Source organism: Cyclopterus lumpus, chromosome 14, assembly GCF_009769545.1.
Source record: "Cyclopterus lumpus isolate fCycLum1 chromosome 14, fCycLum1.pri, whole genome shotgun sequence".
Classification (NCBI taxonomy): Eukaryota; Metazoa; Chordata; class Actinopteri; order Perciformes; family Cyclopteridae; genus Cyclopterus; species Cyclopterus lumpus.
In genome coordinates, this window is record NC_046979.1 from 4,607,874 (window position 1) to 4,626,494 (window position 18,621).

General features: G+C 41.8%; 1 protein-coding gene across 3 annotated transcripts in view; it reads left to right on the forward strand.

Moving 5' to 3' along the window:
• The first annotated feature begins 744 nt into the window (after positions 1-744).
• Positions 745-18,621, forward strand: part of cadm1a (cell adhesion molecule 1a) — a 330,464-nt gene continuing 312,587 nt past the window's right edge. For all 3 annotated transcript variants that reach the window (XM_034550066.1, XM_034550068.1, XM_034550067.1), the window contains exon 1: positions 745-863. In XM_034550066.1, the coding sequence (XP_034405957.1) occupies positions 791-863 (73 nt within the window). In that variant the 5' untranslated portion in view covers positions 745-790. The remainder of the gene's footprint in view (positions 864-18,621) is intronic.

Below are 18,621 nucleotides of genomic sequence, written 5' to 3' on the forward strand. Positions count from 1 at the left end.
TATAACTTCTTGGGGCTATTTTTTCTTTTATATACACGTGATAAAAAGAAGAAGAAGAAGAAAAGGAGATGCCAAGTCTTTTAAATGCACTTTTTGTCTTCTTTTTTCAAAGCAATAAGTAGGACTAAAATGGATTTTTATTCCAGAGAGTGAGCGAGACCGGCTCCCAAACAGGTTGGCCCGGCTCCCTCTGGTCCCTGAAGGACTCTCTGGTTTCCTTGCCTTGGTCAACGCAGCTCGCTGCCTGGTTCTCACCTGTATACACACGGTGCAGGTGGGGAGTACCTGTCGGCGGGGCCCCTTCGTGGCTCCAAAAAGACAATACGCCTGGCCCCCGCTAGTCTGAAATGGGGGGCCACTACGTCAGTTTTTGAACTTTCCAAAACACACACACACACACAAAAAAAGAAATACAAAAGAAAAATCAAAACACCTGTTCAGTTCATGAGTGACATGATCATGAAACCATCATAGGATCCATCCAACAAACACACACGCACACACACACGCCCCCCCCCCCCCTGCAGAACAACACAGCGTTAAAGCTAGTTTTTTTTATTTTTTATTCTTCTACTTCTCCATTTTAAGTAAATTCAAAGAGTCGTGGGTTATAAAAAAAACCCCACATTCTTTAAAAAAAAAAAAAAAGGCAACACGATTTTATTTTATTGCCAAATTGAAAATGAGCATGATAAATAGAGCCCTCCCTCGCGCGCATCTCATTAACTGACTCCCGTTGTAGCTATAGGTGAAGCTGCCTCTCTCTGCCATACTGAAGCAGGTGTCCAACATGGCGATCACTGGCAGCGGTTCTCTCGCGACTATTCTCTTTTTATTCATGTTTCAAGCGGCTCTTCTCAAAGGTAGGACTTTAAAAAAAAAAAAAAAAAATCTACAATGTATTGCCTAAAAATGGAATACGCACACTTTTTTTTGTGTGTGTTTTTTTTTTTTTGTTGCTCCTTCCGAGATTCCCCGTGAATGCGGACTCCCCCGAGTGCAAATGTTGTGGTATTATTATTATATAGCAATTGTTTTTGCGTGGCGGTGCGTTTGGGTGCATGATGAACGATTATGTTGAGCAAGTAAGAAAAGCTATAACTGTCGGTAAAGTTGAAATGCGGAACAAGAACGAGCGGATGAGTGTGTGTGTGTGTGTGTGTGTGTGTGTGTGTACACAAACAGGCGTTACAGATACGCTGTTTAGGAATACATCACTTTGCTCCGCTCACCATTTTTTATAAATCGCTTCTAAAACCGCGACACAGCTGGCAACTCTCATATGGAGCAAGTGCTGTTTGCAAGAAGGATACAGAGGGAAGAAGAAGAAGAAAAGAACCCAACCACCAAATAGCGTGGTCTTGTGTCGCTCCGCGGACACACACACACACACACACACACACACACACACAGAGGGTACATGTGGCGTCGCTGCAAACGGGGGCATTTGTCCGGGTCTCTCCGCTCGCTCGGTTACTTTTTTTTGTGCGTGCCACATTGTTCCGAACGGTGAGCCCCGCACTGCTGCTGCAAAGCCCCCTGAAAACAGCGGTGGAATATGCAGCCAGCCGGCCAGCCAGTCAGCCAGCCAGCCGGCCAGCCAGCCAGTCAGCCAGCCAGCCGGCCAGCCAGCGTGCAAGGTTGAGCGATAACGCCGAGAAGCAATAACTCCATTCAAAAACTCTCTTTTTTTTTTTTTTATTGAACGCCGCAGAGCGAGAGATTCACACACACATGTAAGCCCGGAACTTGGAACAGGTCTCAATACTGTGGCGGCGAGGCTGCTCCCGAATCTGCAGTTATTTGCCAATTAATCTCCAGATTTTTATTTACATTTTTTTAAGCGTATGTAGGCTACTTCTCCCGGTGGGCAACGTTATGCGAAGCTCTTCTAAAAAAAGTTGCAATTGCAACGAAATCACGACTGCTCGGTTTTTTAAAATATTTTTTTTATTTTTATTAAACTGAAGCCGAAGTGAAAAACACCTCGCAGTCGTCCAAACGACGTCTTAAATTAGCCCCCCCTTTTTTTTAATGCGCACGCACTCGTGCTGGTAAACAAGAGAAGATTTATTTGCCCGAGTTCCCAATCGGGTTCCTGGCTGTGTTTTTTTTTTCTTCTTTTTTTTTTTCCGGGGACTGGATACGCAGTGGCATCATTGCACGGGAGACATCAAAGGGGTTTTCGTGCGCGTGTATTAATCTGAGTCGGATGCTTTTAAAAGCAGCACACGCACACACACACACATACAAAAAGAAAAGGAGGTTGTTGTGAGTTGGCGTGCTGCGGAAATGGGCAAAAACACGTTGTTTTCACCCCGCACTGATGTAATGAAGTCCGGGTTCTTTATATATATACACACACACACACACGGAGATGCACGGTCGCTCCGGGGTAATATGTTTGTTTTGCGCATTGATATGAAGATGGAGTGAAATACTCGTAGTCGGGGCAACGCACTCCCCCCGCCCCTCTCCCCTCTCCCCTCTCCCTCCCCACGGCACGCGCATGCTGTTACAAACTAGAACCCCGTTTCAAGAGGGTTACACAATGACACGATTACACACGTGTATTAAACTGGGGCTTTGCGGGGTGGTTGTTTCGTGGTGCCGTCCCCCCCCCCTCCGCTTTATATGACGAATGTCACGAATGTTTTTTTATTATTATTATTTTTTTTAAACACAAAGTTAAACTGTTTTTAAGCTGCTCTTCATACGAATAGCCTCTAAACCGTTTTTCTGCTGAGCTCGAGCCTCTGATGCAGAGATTGACAGCGGAGGCAGATGTCTCCATTTGTCACATTGTGGATTATCCAACGGGTTTAAATCCATGACGTTGTGTCCATTAAAATGGGTGCACACTGCTAATGTGTGTGTGTTTTCTTCTTTCTTTTCCACCCCATATGAGAGGGGACAGTACAGAGCCACCAGGGACAAGCATAACAAGGTTCTGCTGATCTCTGATCAGTGGGCAGTGCGAGTGTACACTGCTGTACCTTCACAGGAAAAAGAGCTCCACTGATTTCAAACAAAAGCTCAGGCTTGCACAAAGCATATCAATTATTTACCTCCAGCGCACACTTTAGGCTCATTGTGCTAAGCACTAGGTGGATGTTTCTTTTTTTTTATTGTTCTCACTCAATAGAGGTATGAATTGCCGCGCATCCAGAGAGAAGGCTGCAGTAGTTTAATTTCACCTCAGACTTTAAGTTCAATTTTGGCACGCGGGCTCGTCTCGTCTATTCGGTCATCAAATCACACAAGTGCTCCAAATTAAATGGATTTATGAGGAAGCGGCTCCCCCACGTTCCACTGCCGTGTCTTTTTGTGGTTTCAGACGAGTGAGTGGATCCACAGAGTCCCGCCGGAGACCACGTCCCTCCCTTTTTTGGAAATAAGCTAACAAGTGAAACATTGTGTGGGGTTCGTCTTCATTGGGCCGTGGGTGCAGCCTATATGCATTTTAACCGACTCAAACAGGAAGTCCCAATTTAACATAAGTCTCAACTTGTGCTCATAGTATCTTACATAATCCTATTATATTCAAATACTAATAATACTATAAAATATATATATTTAAAAAAATGATATATAATTTTAATATATATATATATATATACATACATTGTTTTAAAAAAAAAATATATATATATATATATTTAATTTAAAAAAAAAAAAAATATATATATATATATATATATATATATATGTGATTGCAGTCATTAGTTTGGCTTCAACAAATATGGATTTGTACATTTGTAGATCTTTTTATTGAAGCATTGGAAGCCCTTTTCAGTTTTACCAAAAGATATTTAATTTTTTTTTGTCAAAAGAGAGAATAATCCCAGTACTGACTGAAATGAGCCACAGTGCTTAAAAGTACCATGTGTTATTGTGTCGTTAGTCATCTTTATCCAATTTCTTCTTTGTGCACGCATTAAGTAAGCGTGTTGCACATTATACACTCGGAACACCAGGGGCGTGGTACTTTTACTCGAGGCATTACTCGAGAGCTTGCCCAGACTTGAAAACTCGGTTGGGCAATCCTTCAAGTTGACTGAAGCGTATCTGTTTTCATTTTTTTGTGAAGTTTTGCAACGGTGTGACGCTGCAGGTGTGCGTGTTGAACGCCTGCCCTGCATGTACAGCGACGTGACTCGACCATGACTAGTTAATAAATGTAGTTATGGATGACTTAAACATCACCTCTGTTCTTTTTCCTCCCGTTTTACGTGGTTTCAAGTGCCCTTTTTTGATCTCTTATCTTTTATGACGGCGGATAAGAGCTACTGTGTACATTTGATCTTTGCGAGAGAATAAATACCAACATATTCCCCATTGATGGTTATGCTGCAATTTCAGCTCGCCCGTTTATCTTCAAATAATTGTGCTCTCTTCAGACATGGGACAGGGAAAAGAAAAAAGTAGATCCCTTTTGGATCCCATTACTTTTTAAGTAGTACATGTGTTGAGTTAATCCAACTCTTGGCTTCTGGCGTTGCTGTAGCACCTTTTCGTCCATTTGAGAGACGGCACACTCTTATTTCAGCGTGAAGCCTAATGCATAACCCGAAAACATAATTTATTTTCTGCATGCCACGTGTTTTATTGGCTGGAGTTCACAGTTTCACTCTTTTTATTTACTGCTGCATTACTGACGGTTGCTGAAATGTGCGAGCTGAAAAGGGTCCATATGAAAGTGCCGTCTTTACTGCCTCGTTCACTGTCCAACATTAATGACCGGGGCGAGTGGGTTCAGAAAACCACTTGCCCAAAAGTCAATTTTTACTTCCATACAATTAGTTTGACTCATTAATGGTTATCGGACGAAAGATAATTGCCGCGTTCAATCTTTATTTAAAGGAAATGAAACTCAACACAAAACCTCTCGATGCCGAGTCGGAGTTTCGCCGGCAATCTCGAAGCGCCATCCGACTGAAGTCCGGTTTGATTGGAACGCTCGCTCGCACTTCAGCTCATAAAAACGTTATCTTTTACCCGTTTTTCTTCCCCGGGAGTGGCTCGCTTGAGCGCATGCGCACAGATGAGAGGGGAAGCGGGGGTGGGGGGGTTGGCTCACTCACTCCTCGGCTACTTCCATCATCGGAAGCATTTTAGTTTTTAGTTAGCTCTGCGAAAGCCCTGCGCTGGTGAGCCCCGTTGTTGTGATTGATTACCAAACCGTATTAATATCGTTGGATGTCACTCAATCAGGGGAAAAAAAAGTTTTTTCGAGGGGGGGGGGGGAATAAATCTCCAAATGTATTTGCCGTTGCATACACAATGGTTCTCGTGATGTGATCGTTTACAACCACACCCCCTCATGTGACAGCTCATTTAAGATTTGATCTCATGTGGCACGCTTATCCCTCGTCACCCTCGAGCCTGTTGTGCTCCTCGCAGTCATCGCTCCGCTCGGGGGGGGGGGGGGGGGGGGGAATGAATGATGGCCGCTGTGTGTTCAGTCTGCCGCACTGTCGAGTTTTTTTATTATTTTTTTTTTTAAATTTATTTTTCTTCTTCAAATTACAGCTTTCTAGGAAGCCCCTATTTTCATGGCGTCTTAAAAGTTCCAAAACAAGGAGTTGAATCTTGATATTTGACTCGTCGTCGTTTTTTTCATTGGGATTCCACGCCACAAACAATCTTTGTGCGTGCAAAGCGTGGACACATTTCAAGATGAGGCGGTTTCTCATCTCCTTTTCTTTGCTGGTTCGTCAAAGAATCTCCGTGCTGTAAAACGTCTCGCAGCAGGTGCTCTTTGTTGTCCCAAAACGCCTCAAAAGCCTTTTTTTGTTAATACCATGGCCAGTATTTTGTTGCTAATACTTAATTTAAAAGATTTAATAGAGATTGCCACGTTTGTTAACCCTGCGGACCGGCACAACACATTGATTTCGGGCAGCTTCAGTTCAGACTGGGCTGAACAGCAGCGCGGTTTGGCTCCGAGACAAGCTGGTAGGAGCCCTGGTGATGGGAAACAGGTGTGGAAATGGACTTGTTCTCCCTCTGTGTATCCCCCCACTCCTCCCACTCCTCCCACAGCAGCCTCTCCAGCTGTAATGAAGAACAATGGCTTTATTCCTGAAGGGAGGGCACCCCCCCCCCCCCCGCGCGCCTCCCTCCTCCTCCGCCTCCTGCCCCAGCCAATCTACAGTGACTCTGCTGGCAAGCCGACAGATGACTGGGCTGGGTCGCATCTGGCCTCCGTGCACTTAGTGTAATCAAACAGAGGAAAAAGGTTTATGGCCTACTTGTTAGTGAGCCGCCGACTGATGGGGTGTCAAGTAAGCACCCTCCGATTCCAAATCTCTTGAGGGTGGTGGCGGGGGGGAGGGGGGTTGGGGGGGGAAGAGAAGGGCGTGGGCTGCAATCTGCCGTTCTGAATGCAGCTTATAGGCCGAGGAACCGAAATCGACTGACAATCTGGCTGTGGAACGAGTCCAAATTGAACTGACGGTTGAATATTTATGATCATATTTACATAATGTTGACGTACGAAAAGGCTAGTGAGGCGAATGCAAATATCTTCCAAACATCACTTGTAGGAGTCTTGTCCAGCGGAGGCCTCCAAAGCAAGCGTGTGCTTAAAAACCGAGAATGAGATTCTCAGTAGCCTAAAGACTATAACGCTTTTACCTTCTAGGGGATTAAAGTAAAACGCGTCGCGTGCACTTTTTCCACTTCCAGCTTTACCGTAAACACAGAAAAAAAATCCCTCGGCCAATAATCATTTTAAGGGGCACTCCGGGCATTGAACCAATCAAGATGGTTTCTTCTGGAGATGGGATGGGTTTAAGTGCTGCATAGACGGACTGTCTTTGTGGCTCTGGAGGAGCTTTGTCTGGTCAGAGCGTGGGCACTATAGATTTATAATAAAAAAAATAAATAAAAAACCTGTGCTATAAACTGGAGGCCCCAGAGTTCGACAGACATCCGCAGTTCTTGGAGCGTGACCCCCTCCCCCCATTGGTGACAGATCCTACAGAATAGAAAGGCTTGCTCAGGTCCGCTGGACGGCGCTGGGTTGAGGCGTGACGGTACACTTGGACATGTTTCTGAAAACGACCGAGGCGACGAATAGGCAATGCAGTAACATGATCTGTACAGGTATCAGATGTAGAAACCCCCACGAGCATGTAATCGATGTTTTAACGTACGCCGGTGTAGCTACAGATAAAGATATGCTGGTGACCACGAGACGATTACAGATAAGTTCAAACAAGTTGGATTTTTATTAATTTGTGCTCAAAGCTTATCGGACTTTAGGCCACACTCCACACTTCCGCTCAGTCGGAGAGAAATGCAATATTTTAAACCTTGGCTGCCTTGGCGGCTGTCACCTTGGAGCAGGATCGACTTTTCTTGTTCCTCTTCAGTAGTAGTGTTTTCGCTCTACTTTTCTTCATTTTTTTTCATTCACTCTAATGGAGAAACGAAGGGGGGAAAAAAAAAAAAAAAACCAACTATCCTTTCATTGTGAAGCCCAGGGAGGAGCCCTGGCAACATCAGAGAGTAGCCTCGGGCAGGTGGATCTGCCCCGCGCCTCTGACACATGGAAGCAATCCTGACCAAACACTGACAACTGGAGTGCTATGCACACAGACACACACACACACACACACACACACACACGCGCACGATCGCTAGCCAAAAAAGATGAAGAACAATGTGATGATGGAAACAACTTGAAAATGTTGCTTTTTATTAACAATTTGCTTTAAGAAAGAACATTTTCATATTATATCTATCTATCTATTTATCTATCTATCAATATATATATAGCAAATTGTTAATAAAAAGCAAAATTTTCAAGTTGAAAAAGCATAAACTTTATCACATTTTTGGCTTGTGAGAGTGTGTGTGTGTCTGTGTGTGTTTGTGTGCGTGTGCATAGTACTCCAGTTTTTTTTGTGTTGTCAAATGTTCGGTTCACTGTGTGACTTTAAATGAAAGATCAAAGGTGACTGTTCTGTTTACAGTGAATGCAACACACTGCTACACGCACATGCCTCGACTCGGAAAGAAACACGACATTCTTGTATTGTACAGTAAGCGGTGCGTGTCGACAAAACTTGATTTGTACATAAGAAACATTTCCGAGGTGAAAAAAAACCTACACGGAAACCTTTTTGACCAGTAATTTCCTCACACAAGGACAAACTCAATTTTGTCGGGCGATTGGCCAATTTACTGACACAATAACTAGGTTTTGAAGCGTGAACGACATGTTTTGTGCGAGTTATTCCAGGCACGCGATAGAGTTTCGATGTCCCACCAAACCGTTGTGACCATTGCCCCTGAGAGTTTGGGGGGGGGGGGGGGGGGGGGGGGAGAATGTTGGGACCGTCTTTTACCAAAAATGAGCCCGAAGCAATTGAGACTTGACCGAAATGCTCGAGATGACGAGAACGCTTCAAATTAATACGGTCCTTGTATAAAATGACACATTTAAATGCATTTGATTTCCTCACAGAATTCAACCCCTGTGGATTATTCCCACATTCAAGGTGCCGCCGGCTGAATGCACGCGTGATTACATTGTTGTGTATTCAGCCACGTTGTTCCCGTACAGCAATTTTCACTCGCTAATAGTTTCCACTGTACTGTTGGTAAAACTCTACATTTAAGATGTTTCACATTTTTATAGTCTACCTTCACCTCAGTTTTTTTTCTTTTGAGGGGGTTTAGTTTCATTGATGGTGGCTTGACAGCAAAAAAATAATAGCTAATGTGTGCGAGCATGACATGACTCGGTTGTTGTACATTAGGCATTCATACCTTTTGACAAGTTATTGGTGGCCAAAGTGAATAGTACCAACAGTCTTCACACACAGTGATATATATATATATATACACGCACACACACACACACACACACACACACACACACACACACACACACACACACACACACACTTGATAAACCAAGGTCATGTCAAGGACACAGAAGCTTTTCTAACAGTTAAAAACAAGTAGAAGCCCTATGAGTCCTGCTTGTGGTTGACTAATCTAATCTGTGAGCCAGTGTCACTCACGGCGAGAAATGTTTTCCCATTCCGTCTTTTGGATTTACAAAAGACAACAAGTGGCCTTTTTGATTGCTCTTTTCCTCCCAGTTTGAGGCCTTCGTCATCTCGCTCTGCCGCGGAGTCACAGGGAGGCATCGCTCGCTCGTAATTGGTGCCCATTTTGCCGGCATTCAGAGACACAATGCCAAGTTCGACAATGACTGAATAAGGAATCAATGCATATCATTTGTGCTTTCAACCAAATAAACAATACAGCTGGTGTTCAGCTGTAATCGTCTGAGGGGAAATGAATGCCCTTCTGAATACAATGCAGGTGTATGCAGCAGCCACCGTGGCACAGTAGGCTCGAGTGATCTGGTGTTCTCCCATCTTTCATTTTACATAACACTTCAGCTTGTATTACATTTCAGTGAATTTGCTCCTGATGAGACCCTTCAGGCTGATTCACCGTCTCGCATGGAACTGGATCCCTTCTTCCCACTGTGCTCGGTTCCCTGTCCTTTTGTCTCGTCTGTTGTAACTCTGTCGTGACTGATATTTCCTGCACTAATGCCAGACAACTGCTGCACAATAACGCACCATCTCATTCTCTTTGTGTCCCAGTTGGAGGATGCGGAGGGAAATCTTACCTGCTCCACAAAAAAAAAACAATGGGGCCCTCCCTTGTTTGTAAATTGTACATTGTAAGGTTGCGAAGCGCCACTTAATTCCATTTAGTGTCACAAGCGGTTTCTCTTTTTTTTTGCGCTGAAAAGCAATATCTGGTAATAGCTCAAAAAAACCTTCCCGAGGTTGCTTAGCGTTTTTTTACTAGTCATTATTCACGCAGTATGTTTCTTTACCGAGGATGAACACGGGAGTCATTGCAAGTAAAAGACTTTGGTCTCCATTCACAAACAAATGTTTCACACACGAATTTGGGATTGATCAATATTTTGTCGCCTGAATTCTTTCGTGACGAAGGCCCGACTGACTCGACAAACCAAATGCATCAAGAAAGGCTTTAATAGACTACAATATTTAAAACCGTTAATTTACTAATGCATTGGCCAGAAGTATTAAATGACTGAAATCGAAGGTGTTTTACCCTCATTAATTATTGTCATTGTGAAAGTAAAATATAAAATTCAGAATAATTAATGCCAATTTAAGTGTGAGATGATCACATTTGTATTGTTTTGCATCAGTAGCCAACTTGAAAAATGGTTATATCAGTAGGATAAACGAATGAACTTTAAATCGGTCAATAAAAAAAAGGATAATGTCAACATAATTATGAAAAACATATGCTTGGATAACGGCAAGCTAATTTGCACACGACCGGTCAGGACCAATTGTAAACTGTATTAGTCCCTGAAAGAAAATTTTCAAAACGATTCAATTCAGTTTATTTTGTATAGCCCAGACTCACACATTTGCCTCAGAGGGCTTTACAAACTGTACACATACGACATCCCTGTCCCGGGACCTCACATCGGATAGTTAACTCTTTTACACACAGCCCTTGGCTACACCTGGCTCAACTTTTGCTGCAGTGTCATATTGACGGTGTCGGCCAATCAAACGGCTGTTAACGCACCGTGCTTGTATAACACACGGTGAATGTAAAGGGGGATAATAATGCTGGCTGTCGCCCCCCCCACTAAAAAAATAACTGCAGCAATTTAAAACCCCTTTTGGGGATTCATCAGTATAGTAGCTCTGTTGCCTTTTTTTTTGGTTCGCCTCGCTCCTGAGCGAGTCGTCGGGTTCTGTTGCCTCTCAATATGAAAAGCAGAAATGGCGTGTTGGCATCGGAAATGGGTTCTTTTGCCCAGTGAGTCAACATTTAGTGCAGTTAGAATTGGCAGCAAACATCTTATTGATGAAGACCACACAAGAGGATGTTCAATGTCAACGGTTTTCCCTGACTCACAAAGCACCTTTTTGATGGGATGCTATTCTCGATACTTCGAAGGCTCTCTGCAGTTTGGCCTTCTGAAATCCGAGTGTCTGTACGGGGAGATTTGACTGAATGAGTAGCTCTGTGTTTTTATTAAGTCTGAGATGGAACATGTTGACCTGACCATGTCTTCCACAATGGATAACTTGCGTAACACATGGACACGTTACAGAAGACGAAACATGTTTATCAAAACCAGACAATTTATATAACCACTCGCCGAAGTGATGTAAAAAGTGTTTGTTTTTATTTTTGAGCATCTGCCTCTTGCTGGAAATGAGTGTGTGCATTTTGGTTTTGTTTATTTCCAGTAAAGCAATTCATCCGGCCTTGGAAACAACACGATTTCAGCAAATAGGACAACCCACCCCCCTGTTCTCCATCAGCCTCTGATCTGACAGACTTTGAATCCAGTTCACTGAAGCTATCCTCTCGCGCTCTCTCCCTTGAATATGGCACGCAGTAACATTAGAAAACTATAAATATTTCTGATAAATCACTCAAACAGCCACACAAATGAGACAACCGGTACAACTTGACGGTGCATTACTGGCGGTATAGTAAGTGCCACAGGAAAAAATTGACGGATTTCTAGTAATTTTATTTAGGGGTTCTAATAGATGAAATGCAGTTTGATAGCAAAACATATTTCAGTCGTCTTGTGTCTGGTTTTGGTTTTTACTTTCTTATCTAGACCCCGGCCCCCCGAGCGCTCTCATCGAGCGAGCACTCAGGGAGAAATCGCATCTCGTGGGGAGGTACAGATACCAATTTGTCCACCGAAGGAACTCTTGGAACCCGGGCCTCTCTGCCGGGTCTTGGCTCTTTGCTGTTTGACCTTAGGACAAGCTGTTGGGTTGACCATCCTTCCATCCATTACACAAGTTATTTGGACACGCCACTGTGTGTGGGCATTGTGATCCCTACATGAGTATCCCATCGCCAAGCACTTAAATAAATAATGTTTGTACTTTTTCCTTCTAATTATCCTTTAGCAGTGCAGCCAAAAGACACTTTGCTCTGTGTAGGAGGTGGAAGACTCTGTGAAATGTAGGACAACGCTAACTGAACTTGAAATAAATGAGGCAGGCTTTGACGAAGGGCCTGCAGTTTCAATGGGGGCGAAAAAAAAAAAATCATTAAATAGTAATGAAAGCGAATATGACGGCTTGATGGGATCTACTTAGTAAAAACAGGACCTTGGTGTATTCATGTATTGTGGGTCTTGAGAATTTACACGTGGCTTTACCTGCTTCCTTGGCCCTTACTCGACTTAAGCAGTGGATCTAACTTTAAATGAGCTGAAATGCTCAGTTGGAACATCAATAAGCTACTGTTTATTTTAGGGTTTACTGAAAGTTGTTTAAAACACCATGGGAAGGGTATATGTCTCAGGCTGAAAATAGGAATGAAAGGAAATGTTTGAACCCATCCGTTTTCTTCTTCCAAAGCAGTTCCCGCTGCTTTGAAGTGTGTAGTATTTGTTGGGCTTCACTTGGCTGTCAGATTAATACCTTCTCGACTAAAAATGAAAATGGATGAAGGAGCAGTTAATCCGCATAAGAATATTATTATTATTTTTTTTTGAGGATGAGAAGCCACGAGTCTAGCATACTGTCTGCGTATTGATTGGTTGTCTGGCATTGCGGAGTTGACCCGACGTGCCGGGATCATCTAATTCCCTCTGCATTGCTGATTTGCTGAACAGAATCGTGACTTATCTTAACATTTCTTCTTTTGAGTTACAAAACGGCATAAAATTAAAAAAAAAACCTAATCGGGCTGACGAAAATGTTGCATCCCGAATCTGGGCATTTCAGGGGCCACTGACCTTTTTTTTCTTCTTTTTAAAAAAAACAACAAAAAAACTGTTTACTCGAGGTGGCGTGTTTGTTTTCCATTAATAATTGATCAGTGAGGAAATTATGTTTACTTATTGTGGGACGAGGTAAACATTGTCAGCTTCACCACCGACGTGCAGCGCTTTACAAGTAGAGTTATTTTGAAGCCAACTGGGGTGACAACATATCCAATAATGTCACGCAGTTATTAACATATTTTGTATATCCATCCATCCACAGTGGTGGGGACGAGGCCAAGTAGACATACTTAGCAGTGGTACATAACAATATGTATAAATATCTTCTATATAGCTATTGTATTACCTCTCCCAATTGTAATACCTTTTTTTTTGTAAACATTCTTGAACACTAAGGATGGCCCTTGGAAGTCTACGTGCAGCAACTTCAGTAGTTCATGATCCAAATCTTTGGGTTGTCAAATATGAAACCTGAGAACAATGCTCTCGCTCGCCATCACCACCACCACTTCCAGAGCCACTTAGCACATCGCCGTCACTTTACATCCTCCATGTCATCTCTGACCTGTTGAACAGTGCCCGCGGAGGATGGCGCCACATACATTATATAACCTCCTACACCAGAATGATTGGCCAATAATTATATGCTTGGAAGGCTCTAATCGTGCTTCTTGAAAGCCATATAGAACCATTATACCGCACATATTATACAAGCTCCTTGAGTGAGACAAGACTTATACTCTTATGCAAAGTTTATATGAAGTCTCAAAAGCTTATTTATACAATGAAGACCGCATTTATTTTAGCCTTAGTCATCCTGTTCAACCGGCCATAGCAATGGGCCTCATGCAGGAAGCGATATGAGTGGCCACCATTTGTTGTTCTGCTGTCCTTTATGAGATTATCCAATATTTTCTTATTCTCTTGGGTTTACGAGTGGTCGAGGGCATAACGGATACATCTTGTTTTCACAGTCCGCAAATCGTGTTTTGGCACGTGGATTTTAAATTTGGTATTGTTTATATTATTACATTTGTGGGCTAAAGAAATGAAGACTCTACAAACCCGGTAAATCGTATTGCGGGTGTTCAGCTTCTGAATGCGAACAGCTTTTTAATTTCCCTGTAACACCAATACTCACGCTCTGAATTGTTCAAATTGCCCAATTTATCAATTAATTTAAGTATAGTTCTGTAGAAGCACCTGCACATATGTATGGACAATTGTTCAGTGATTGCTGGTGTCCAATGCGCCAGATCTTAACAATGTTACGCTCGAATTACAATAAACAAATCTCATTTTGGAGTAACGACTGTATTATGCAAGTGGAGTAGTTGAATTGGTAATCAATCGGTGAATTGTGATTTATTTTTTAATTTGGTAACATATAGCCACTGTGGTCCGTCAATAATATTAATAAAAAGGAGCATGGTGTGAAAGAGCACATCAGACAGTAAAAATCAATTCATCGCGTCCTCCGTCACCCACAGATGGTGCCACTTCAATCTCCTTCCAATTTTGTCACGCTAATATGCTGAAAGATGACAAGGGTGGGTCATTTCAGAGCAAAAATAGCAAAGGCTGAGTGTGACGGCCATGTCGGTTTGCCTTCTATTTTGTCTCTCTAATGTTTGGAAAAATGACATCTGTGGGTCATTTCGGAGGAACAAATTGCAAAAGGTAGTGAACTGTGACTGCAAGTCCAGCGCCGCTCCATTTGTATGATTTGATCTCCTACTATCCAGTGTAATGCTGGGATGAACCCTGAGAATTGCATGTAGGACGCCAACATTTTGCCCATTAATCATATGGGGTCACATTAATTATTTAAAACTGTGAGCTCTCTTCTAAAGTCTTAAAATGCCAGACGCCATCTGGGCATTAATGCGACAGGAAGGAGATGACCATTTTTTGTTAAGTGAACTAATATTCATGAAAACTCTAATAGGGTTCTTTCTTGCAAATAGAATTTTGCCTCATTGTGAAAGGAGTTCATAGACTAACGAGCGTTTCAGTTTATTGCTATAAGTGTGCATCAAATTGTAAGTGATTAGTGTGAGTATCAGGGCCTTTACATACATAGATGTTTTGTCCCCCCCCCCCCCTGTGATTTATTTGCACGTCAAGGTAATTTTTCGAATTAATACATTTTTGAACAGAATGCGAATATTACAAAGCAATAGTTTTTGTTTCTTTTGGAACGCGATTATTACTTCTTTTTTTTTTGGAACAACGTTGATTTATTTTTTTTTGCTTCATAGTTATAATAGTTCAAACCAAGACTGCAAACTTTATTACTTCTTTCAACCTTGACAAATGGAGCGCAGACCAGATTCACTCTTTCCATTCTGACCTTTAACAATAAAAGCCCATGACATAATATCAGCAGGTGATTTATTCACATTTTCGAGTTGTTTATTTGTCTCCTCTCTGATGTTGAAAGTCCTTTAGGGATATATATATATATATATATATATATAAATATATAGATATATATATTTTTGTTTTCTTTTTTTTTAAACACATATTTGGTGTGCTACGGAGATGTGTGTTAAAAATCTTTATTTCAAAAAGACTACTCTAATGACTGATACTAAGGACAGTGATTCATTAGTAAGCAATGCTGAGCCAGGCTGAGATATATTGGCTTTGAGTGGTTGTTTAAATTGAATATAAAAATGACCTCAATTAATCAGCAGACAACAAGCTTATTGAGTTCTTGGTTTTAAGGCCCTCACCTACTTTAGCCTTCAGTTATTAAATATGGCTGCAAAATTACAGTAATTCAAGTGAAGATTGAATAACAGAGACTGTTATAGACTGCACAGTACTTTAATTTTCACTTTTTTAGATGTTTTGGCCTTACACATTAACTGATACTTTTTGAGTGTGGCGCGGTATTTGACAGCAGTGTAAAACTTGGCGTTTTATGTGTGGTCGGAATCGTCTTCTGGAGTTATTTTTGTGAGTTTAAAATGTCTGCCAATTTTCATTCAGGCAAAGATTTTCCATTTCTACTTGTTCTTTTTGTTGTGGTACTGAAACGTCAGTTTAAACTGACGCACTAGTAAAACAAGTTTTCAAAAGGAACCCCCCACCCCCAGATCTTGATTTAATGACTATAGCATGTGTCTGCCTAAAAGGAAGGGATGCACCCACAAGGATTACTTTTTAGACCAGATCAGATACTTGTTTAAAGTTTAATTCATGTTGCAACAACATTTTAAACTAGTTTAGCAACTACTTGGTTCAGAATGTTACTATATACCTAGATTACAATTTGTTCCCATGACCCCCAAAAAAACTCTGCCCTGCATTTCTGCTAGAATATGAATATGAAGTAAGTCATGTCCGTTACCCTGACGATGATGTTATGGGACAAAAGAGAAACCGACTCTGTTGGTCAACTGAAGGATGAAAAACGTTGTATTTCTTCTGGCTAGTTTTTAAAGCTCCTCCCCTCCATTGTTCACACGGATTGAAGCTACTGGGACAAGAACCAGTGTTTAGCAAAAAGCTGACACGGCCACTTTTCTATATGATTTTGAGTCTGTGCCAGAAAATAATGTACCGTGGCTTAGAGACTGACAATGCGTTTCCCACTAAAATTAATGAGCGGTTGGAACAATTGGACATTGTTTAATGGAGGCTTAAGCTTGGGAAAGAAAAGAACGTTGAGAATGTACTAGGGTAGTTGTGTTGTTACTGTTCGTTTCGGCAGTACGTGATGACCTTCAAGGTTAAAGTTGGACTTTTTAAAAGACATTTGGTCGATGCCCATTGCATCATAAGCCATTTTTAGAATTGCCTATTGGATTATGTGTAGGCGCTGCTCGGCCTCGCTGTTGCTTAGAACATGTTGGAAATCAGGAGTGTTGGTTTAAAGTCATTTTCTGTCAACGATTTTCATTTTTCATATATATATATATATATATATATATATACTGTCATTAACTGGCTTCATAGAGCATGTTTATGTTATAACAAGGTAGTCGCTATGCTGATTCTCATTTTTTTTTGTGCAGAATCTGATGTGGCACACAAAGAATAATAACACACACATGTTCTTGCACGAGGTTCTTGCTACTGTAACACTGTTACTGTAGATCAGGCGTGGACATTAAAGCATATTGTCGGAGGAGGATTTTGCATGTGCGAGTGATTTAGTTTTCCCAGCAGCTTTTGAAATTAGCAGCTCTGACACACCTGCGTGCTCATTGTGCTCTCAATATGATCGTCGCTGTGTACACGATATGATCCGTTCACGAATGCGCCACAGTTGGACACCATTATTTGACACGCTGAGATGAGAGGAAATCATTTATTTGAGCCTACGAGTTGCTTCAGAATGATCTCGCTCGTTCTGCTTCGGAGGGAAACTGAATCGATGACGATTCTGACAATCAAATAGTAATCACATTTATTTGTAAACAAATGTATGGTATGGTAGCACAATCAGCCCCCCCCCCCCCTCCTCCCCCCTCAGAAACAAGGGGATAATGGTGCACCCAGGCTAGTCTTTGAGCATAATCAGTCAGGCCTGTGGAGAGGCTGCCTGGTAATTTCCCCCCACTCGCACTGCCATCAGCATAGCATCACCATGTTGCTGCATGGCATAAATAGTGCATCAGTCAGCCTCGGCTGTTTTCACTACCTGCCTGTGAGTGCATGTGTATGCATAGCCTGCAGTCATCAGGTAGTCATAGTGACTGGAGCTCACAATCCATGGATATTACATGTATTTTATCGAAGAAAAAAAAAAACGCTACTTTGAATTCACAAACAGTGTTTGTTTTTTGTTTTTATTAGAAAGTGCTATCGCATTACTAAAAAGTAGAACGTGTGCCAGATGTTTTTTTTTTGCCACATTGAATTTATTCCCTTTTTTTATAACATATTTTACTTGGGGCCGGGGGGGGGGGGGGGCGTGTCGGTAACTGGATAACGTCAGTATTCAGTTACTTGGTAATGGTTTAAATGGCCTTTAGTTATTATGAATATAGTTTTCTATGAATCTTATAAGACAGACATTATATTTTATTACAAATGTATTAATGTTGATGTTCTCCTGATGCCGCAACCACAGAACGCTGCACACATCTTGAGGTTTTTTGATATTAACTTTGAATCGGATGATGTTAAGAAGTCGCTTACACTGTTAATCCCGCTGAGAATCATCACTCTAGTCTGCAGCTATTTTTAGCCTTTAACAGGTATCGGTTCATTGTTTTTGTTTACCAGTCCATATGATTGAGTCGTCATGGCTGTCTAAAGAGAGTTTCAATATATAAATGAATGGTCGCGGACTCCAAAAATAGACAACCGAGCGTGCACATTTAGGGTAAGGGTGCTTACCTAATGGTATTCATCTTTTCAGTATGCATAGTTTTATAACACTGCTCATGCAATCTGCGATGAAATAAAATAAAAATGATGCCCAAAGCTACAGTGTACCTCAGCCTCTTTGCAACTCCCTTGTGCCTCTTTTTCCTTTTTTTTTTTTTAGGTGATTTTTTTTTTTGTTGCCTTGCAGTCAGTTTTTGTCTGATCTTCTTTTTAATGCACTAAGTGCTTTCTGACCTTTTTGGAGTCTCTACAAACAAAAAACCCCGCTTTGATTCTGTATAGAAATATATATATATATAATGTGGGCGCAGCCAAACATTCAGTATCCCACTGCTTCCATATTTAGATGCTTTGAACAGCTTTGGATAACATATCCTGGCTTGTGCATGACTAGGCTTAGGCCAGCTCCTGTACTCCCCAGGTTGAAATTAATCTATTACTAATAGGCTCCATACTGTTGCCAACTAATGAACTATTTTAAG